The sequence below is a fragment of the Scophthalmus maximus genome, chromosome 13 (genome assembly GCF_022379125.1).
Source record: "Scophthalmus maximus strain ysfricsl-2021 chromosome 13, ASM2237912v1, whole genome shotgun sequence".
Lineage (NCBI taxonomy): Eukaryota > Metazoa > Chordata > Actinopteri > Pleuronectiformes > Scophthalmidae > Scophthalmus > Scophthalmus maximus.
Window position 1 is genome coordinate 260,001 of NC_061527.1, and position 7,500 is coordinate 267,500.

The following is a 7,500-nucleotide window of genomic DNA, read 5'->3' on the forward strand; positions in this document are numbered from 1 at the left end:
CTCTTCATCCTCCTCACACCTTCTCTTCCTCCTCCTCCTCCTCCTCCTCATCCTCCTCCTCTTCCACCTCCTCCTCCCCCTCTTCATCCTCCTCACACCTTCTCTTCCTCCTCCTCCTCCTCATCCTCCTCCTCTTCCACCTCCTCCTCCCCCTCTTCATCCTCCTCACACCTCCTCCTCCTCCTCCTCCCCCTCCTCTTCTCCTCCCCCTCCTCTTCTCCTCTTCTCCTCCTCCTCCTCCCCCTCCTCTTCTCCTCCCCCTCCTCTTCTTCTCCTCCTCCTCCTCCTCCTCCCCCTCCTCCTCCCCCTCCTCTTCTCCTCCTCATCCTCTTCCTCCTCCTCCTCCTCCCCCTCCTCTTCTCCTCCTCATCCTCCTCCTCCTCCTCCTCCCCCTCCTCTTCTCCTCCTCATCCTCCTCCTCCTCCTCCTCCCCCTCCTCTTCTCCTCCTCATCCTCTTCCTCCTCCTCCTCCTCCCCCTCCTCTTCTCCTCCTCATCCTCCTCCTCCTCGTCCTCCCCCTCCTCTTCTCCTCCTCATCCTCCTCCTCCTCCTCCTCCCCCTCCTCTTCTTCTCCTCCTCCTCATCCTCCTCCTCCTCCTCCTCCCCCTCCTCTTCTCCTCCTCATCCTCTTCCTCCTCCTCCTCCTCCCCCTCCTCTTCTCCTCCTCATCCTCCTCCTCCTCGTCCTCCCCCTCCTCTTCTCCTCCTCATCCTCCTCCTCCTCGTCCTCCCCCTCCTCTCTTCCCCTCCCCCCTCCTCCTCACAACATGAACACACACACACTGCAGTTCTCTGTGCAGCCTGTGGGCGGTGCTGTTCAGTGACGTTGTGTGTGTTACAGTATCTACATGAGAACGGTGTGGTGCATCGCGACCTGAAGCCAGAGAACCTTCTGTACGCCGACCTGTCGCTGGATGCTCCTCTGAAGATCGGTAGGTAGGAGAAGGTCCTGGACCGGATGAGGATCAGGATCAGGATCCAGATCCAGGTCAACCTTGAACCTGGATCTGGATCTGGATCCAGAGTTTGGAGAAGCTTCTCAGAGCGTCGGCCTCCAGACGGACACGCTCTCACTCTGTTCTGTATCGTCTCGTGTTCTTTCATATTTCATGAAGCTCCTCGTCTCGTTGTTGAAATGTGACAACAAATTAATTTCAGTTTGAATCTTTTGATTCGGTTCTAATGAGGGAACGTTGTCGTCCGCTCCTACAGCCGACTTCGGTCTGTCCAAAATCATCGACGACCAGGTGACCATGAAGACGGTCTGTGGTACACCGGGCTACTGCGGTGAGTACATGGTGTAGTATCAGTCGTACATGTTGTAGTATTAGAAGTACATGGTGTAGTATCTGCAGTATCAGTAGTACATGGTGTAGTATTAGTAGTACATGGTGTAGTATCAGTCGTACATGTTGTAGTATTAGAAGTACATGGTGTAGTATCTGCAGTATCAGTAGTACATGGTGTAGTATTAGTAGTACATGGTGTAGTATCAGTCGTACATGTTGTAGTATTAGAAGTACATGGTGTAGTATCTGCAGTATCAGTAGTACATGGTGTAGTATTAGAAGTACATGGTGTAGTATCTGCAGTATCAGTAGTACATGGTGTAGTATTAGAAGTACATGGTGTAGTATCTGCAGTATCAGTAGTACATGGTGTAGGAGCAGTCGTACATGTTGTAGTATTAGAAGTACATGGTGTAGTATCTGCAGTATCAGTAGTACATGGTGTAGTATTAGAAGTACATGGTGTAGTATCTGCAGTATCAGTAGTACATGGTGTAGTATTAGTAGTACATGGTGTAGTATCTGTAGTATCAGTAGTACATGGTGTAGTATTAGTAGTACATGGTGTAGTATTAGTAGTATCAGTAGTACATGGTGTAGTAATAGTAGTACATGGTGCAGTATTTTTAGTACATGGTGTAGTATCCATAGTATCAGTAGTACATGGTGTAGTATCTGTAGTATCAGTAGTACATGGTGTAGTATTAGTAGTACATGGTGTAGTATCAGTCGTACATGTTGTAGTATTAGAAGTACATGGTGTAGTATTAGTAGTATCAGTAGTACATGGTGTAGTAATAGTAGTACATGGTGCAGTATTTTTAGTACATGGTGTAGTATCCATAGTATCAGTAGTACATGGTGTAGTATCAGTAGTATATGGTGTAGCATTAGTAGTACATGGTGTAGTATTTTTAGTACATGGTGTAGTATCCATAGTATCAGTAGTACATGGTGTAGTCGTGTTGTTTAATGACCTGTGGTATCCGGCAGCAGGCAGTGATGCGTTCAGGCAGCTGCTGCTCTGTGGGATTTGTCTAACTTCTGGTCCGTGTGCAGCTCCAGAGATCCTGAGGGGAAACGCGTACGGCCCCGAGGTCGACATGTGGTCAGTGGGCGTCATCCTCTACATCCTGTGAGTCACACACACACACACACACACACACACAGTTCTATGTTGTAATTTATTAAAACATCTGGAAACATGAGCGTGAGGAGGACGATCAGTTCATCAGATCAAAGTCCTGTCAAGGGTCAGAACTCTAACCCACTTCCTGTCTCCAGACTCTGTGGGTTCGAGCCCTTCTTCGACCCCAGGGGCGACCAGTACATGTACAGCAGAATCCTCAACTGCGACTACGAGTTTGTGTCTCCGTGGTGGGACGAGGTCTCTCTCAACGCCAAGGACTTAGTGAGTTCCTTTCACCTAATCAATCAATATGTTGTCGTCAGTATGGCTTATTTAATCTTCTTCGTTTAGAACCGATGTTATCTAACAGTCACAGGTCCTGTTCAAATGTTCAAATCCATGAGAACATTTCTTCAGTGACTTGAGATCTTAGAGAATAATCTCGACGCTCCAGGTGAACCAACATCAGAACTAATAATAATAATAATAACAATTCATTTTATTTATGGGCGCCTTTCTCAACACTCAAGGTCACCTTACAAAATCAACAATAAAAACACTCAGTCCATCCAACAAGCAATCATAAAAGAAGGCAACTAATCTCTTGCCTGACGTGGACTTGAGATCCACTTTGCTTCTGTTGGACTCGGAACAGTCGGGTTTGTCTTGGACTTGTCTGGTTTCTTCGCATGCCGGTGGTCTGAACCGGGTCGCGTCCTCGTGTGCAGGTCAGTAAGCTGATCGTCCTCGACCCTCACAAGCGCCTCAGCGTCCGCGAGGCGCTGCAGCACCCGTGGATTCTGGGTAAAGCCGCCCGCTTCTCCCACATGGACGTCGCCCAGAGGAAGCTGCAGGAGTTCAACGCTCGACGTAAACTCAAGGTGAGAACTTCAGAGAGTTCGATCTGACGGAGTCAAGACTCTTAGCGGAGCCTTCATCTGAAGTGTGTGTGTGTGTTGACAGGCTGCCATGAAGGCCGTCGTCGCCACCAATCGGATGCACGATGGCTCGCGGCGTCGCACCGACAGCTGTGAGATTCCAGGCTCAGGGGCTTCCAGGCAGAGCAGCATGCAGCAGGACCCGCCTCCTGACACAACAGGCCCCGCCCCGACAGACAAAGAAGCCCCGCCCTCAGATCAACACCCGGAGGAGGACGAATCAAAGCCCGCTGACCAAAGTACCCTCAGCCCCTCCCCTCCACACAGCCCCAAACCCCCCAGCTCTGATGTCACGCCCACAGGCCCGGCCCCCACCAGACCGCCGCTGCGAGCTGATGGGCTGCGACAGGTGTCTGTCACCCCCAAAACCGTGCTGGTCCAACCACGGCCGCCGCAGAAGAGCTGCTCCGTGGTAGAGTCCACCCCCAGAGTTGAGGCCACACCCACTCTGACCACGCCCCCAAGCCCCAACAGCCTCAGTAATGGCTTCATACCGGGGGCGGAGCCTGCCAATAAGACCACCCACTGCCAGTGATCACCTGACACCTGATTGGCCTCAGCTCTTCACCAACATCTGTACAGCCACTTCTCCTACTGCTGTAGCTAACATGCTAACAGCTAGGTACTCGGTTTTTCTGCTTCAGCTAACATGCTAACAGCTACGTAAAAGGTTTATTCACATATAAAACATTTGACACACACACACACACACACACACACACACACTCTGACTCTGTTAAAATGTCAAACTGAGGTTTAACCGAACAGACTCTTCCTGGTTCAGAGGTGAATTCTTCCTCGGATGCAGATGAGTGATTGTATTTGATAAAACTTTATTGACACGTGGACGTGAAGGATGAGGAGCGTTGTCGCTGTCGTTCGGACTTCAACGCTGAAGAAACAAGAAGAAGAGAAAATCCACTCTGACTTTTTTATCCTTTCTACTCTTTGCTGTTGACTCCTGTAGCTCCGGTCTCCGGTCCGTAGCTCCGGTCCGTAGCTCCGGTCTCCGGTCCGTAGCTCCGGTCTCCGGTCCGTAGCTCCGGTCCGTAGCTCCGGTCTCCGGTCCGTAGCTCCGGTCTCCGGTCCGTAGCTCCGGTCCGTAGCTCCGGTCTCCGGTCCGTAGCTCCGGTCTCCGGTCCGTAGCTCCGGTCCGTAGCTCCGGTCTCCGGTCCGTGGCTTCAGCTCAGTGACGTGTTGTGTTCGTGAGCTTCTAGTAAAACGTAGAGCTGTCAGCAGTGACGTCCGGCTTAGTTGTACAGTTTGGTTTTCGACACATTGTCAGCGACATCGTCACCAGAGACACAATCACACATTTGACCTTTTCCCTCTGATCTGAACTTCGCCACACGTTCTACCTCTCTCTGTACCACGGCTTCTCAACACTCAACTGATCCACGGTTACATCTACGGTGGCTGAGACGGGTCAAACCACAGCGGCGAGGAAATGTATCGTGACCAACAGAGAGAATTAATGATCATGAAACCAACAGGAAGTAGATCGTCTCCTCTGCATCTGGTTGCTTGGTAACAGAAACTCCTCTGATGGAGGTGAACAGTCAGAGCAGGAAGTGTCCCTGACAGGAAGTGTAAGCGATGTCGAGTCTTGACCAGTGGACCAGCAGCGTTCCCGTCAGGCGTAACCATAGCAACAGTGAAGAGCTTAAAAACAAATCTGTTATTGTGGGCGGCAGGGGTAACCATAGCGACAGTCGCTGTGTGATTTGTTCCGTCTCAGCCTCCGAACAAGGAACACTTTCGTCCCAACCAACTTTTCTCTATAAACAGGAACCGAACACACAAACCTGCAGAACCTCTGACCTCTGACCTCTGACCTCTGACCTCTGGACCTCGGTGAAGTAGTTTGGACCAGTTAAGGTTCTGTGTTCGGTTCCTCTCCCCGTTGCTCTGGAACACGTAGCTGACACATGTTCACTGTACATGTGATTTGCATCTATACACTTGTGTAAAAACAGGAATATTTTGTTTCTATTAATCTCGGTGATGGGTGATGGGTGAGGGGGGTGATGGGTGAGGGGGTGATGGGTGATGGGTGAGTGGGGGTGATGGGTGATGGGTGAGGGGGGGTGATGGGTGAGGGGGGTGATGGGTGAGGGGGGGTGATGGGTGATGGGGGGGTGATGGGTGAGGGGGGGTGATGGGCGATTGGTGAGGGGGGTGATGGGGTGTTAACCTGTACACGTGTTAGTTTTGTGTTTGATGAGTAAAAACCTTCCTCTTTTATTTTGAAGGACGATGACGAGTCATGAATATAAACAGACTCTTTGCATGTTTCATTTGATTTGTGTTGATCATCAGATTAAAGCAGTTTGGATCCTGCAGAGCTGATAGGCTGTTTGATGGTCACATGGTCTCAGTCAATGTTTCTCCACATGGACACGTGAATGATATTAATGATATTAATTAAATTAATCTTGACATCAAACTGACATCAGCAACAGATCAAACAAAGATTCACAATTTATTTTTTTTTCATTTTTCAGCCAACAAACACAATCAGATGATGTCGCACTGATCAATATTTATATGTAACATCAGAGACGTGGTCACAGGAGGCGGAGTCTCCGGGTCCAGATAGTGGAATGTTTGAAGCCTGTGTTCTGTGTACTGACCAGCAGGGGGCGACTCTCTTGACTCATCGTCAGTGAACAGTTTGTGGAATCAGCCTCCGTCTGTGGACTCGTCCCTCCTGGACCGTCCCGCACCAGAACGTGGACCCGGACCTCCAGTCTGCCGCCGACACCTCCAACACCGAGGTGGCGCTGTAGGCCCCGCCCTCCTCGTCTGACCTCACCAGTGACACGTCACCGGCCGGCGCCGTCAGCACCGTGTCATCGACCCACCACAGGACGTGCTGCAGGGGAGACGTGAGTCCGGAGACGAGGCAGAGCAGCAGGCGGCGTCCTGCGTCCTGAGGAGGCAGGAGACTCGACAAGACCTGAACCGACGGACCTGAGGACCAACACACACACAACTGACACGAGCACAGAGTGTGTGTTTGTGTGTGTGCGTGTGTGTCACAGTTCAGTCCTGATGATCCATTAACAAACTTTACAAAAGTTTTAATACGAAACTTCAGGGTTTAAACCTTCAATATCCTGAGGAAGAGGAGGAGGAGGATGATGATGATGATGATCTTCATCACAGGATGTTAGTTCAGTCAGAACCATAAGCTGAGTTTCTTCACTGAAAACCACCGAGAACGAGACAGAGTGTCCGACGGCCACAGACTCACACCTGCAACACACACACACACACAACATGAACACACACACACAACATGAACACACACACACAACATGAACACACACACACAACATGAACACACACACACACGCACACAACATGAACACACACACACAACATGAACACACACACACAACATGAACACACACACTAACACACACAACATGAACACACACACACAACATGAACACACACACACAACATGAACACACACACACAACATGAACACACACACGAACACACACACACACACACACACACCTGCAACACACACACACAACATGAACACACACACACACACACAACATGAACACACACACACCTGCAACACACACACACACACACACACACACCTGCAACACACACACACACAACATGAACACACACACACACACAACATGAACACACACACAAACATACACACACACACACCTGCAACACACACACACACACACACACACACACAACATGAACACACACACAAACACACACACAACATGAACAAACACACACACACACACACACACACTTGCAACACACCCACACAACATGAAAACACACAAACACACACAACATGAACACACACACAACATGAACACACACACACACATACAAACACACACAAAATGAACACACACACACACACGAACACACACAACATGAACACACACACACACACACGAACACACACAACATGAACACACACACACGAACACACACAACATGAACACACACACACGAACACACAAACAGCTGTGTGAGTGTGTCTCACCTCGGGCTGCAGATGATGAAGATGAAGGTGATGAAGAGCACTGCTGACGTCATCCTGTCGACAGAAACATTGAGCGTAGTGATGGAGATGAATATGAAGATGAAGG

The 7,500-nt window shown here is 49.9% G+C and overlaps 2 protein-coding genes across 3 annotated transcripts in view; one reads left to right on the top strand and one right to left on the bottom strand.

Moving 5' to 3' along the window:
* The window catches only part of si:ch73-60h1.1 (calcium/calmodulin-dependent protein kinase type IV), a 15,488-nt gene extending 10,107 nt beyond the window's left edge, over positions 1 to 5,381 (top strand). Inside the window, exons 7-12 of the mRNA XM_047336871.1 lie at positions 841 to 931; positions 1,212 to 1,286; positions 2,348 to 2,423; positions 2,573 to 2,699; positions 3,146 to 3,298; positions 3,381 to 5,381. Of these exons, the coding sequence (XP_047192827.1) occupies positions 841 to 931; positions 1,212 to 1,286; positions 2,348 to 2,423; positions 2,573 to 2,699; positions 3,146 to 3,298; positions 3,381 to 3,890 (1,032 nt within the window). The 3' untranslated portion in view covers positions 3,891 to 5,381. The remainder of the gene's footprint in view (positions 1 to 840; positions 932 to 1,211; positions 1,287 to 2,347; positions 2,424 to 2,572; positions 2,700 to 3,145; positions 3,299 to 3,380) is intronic.
* Positions 5,382 to 5,818: 437 nt separating this feature from the next.
* LOC118318777 overlaps positions 5,819 to 7,500 on the bottom strand; it is a 2,275-nt gene continuing 593 nt past the window's right edge. The window contains exons 2-4 of one of the 2 annotated variants that reach the window (XM_035648747.2): positions 7,395 to 7,500; positions 6,465 to 6,613; positions 5,819 to 6,328 (exon numbers count right to left, since the gene is read on the bottom strand). The exon at positions 7,395 to 7,500 is cut by the window's right edge and continues 37 nt beyond it. In XM_035648747.2, the coding sequence (XP_035504640.1) occupies positions 6,018 to 6,328; positions 6,465 to 6,613; positions 7,395 to 7,500 (566 nt within the window). In that variant the 3' untranslated portion in view covers positions 5,819 to 6,017. The remainder of the gene's footprint in view (positions 6,329 to 6,464; positions 6,614 to 7,394) is intronic. The other variant, XM_035648748.2, reaches the window with a different exon arrangement.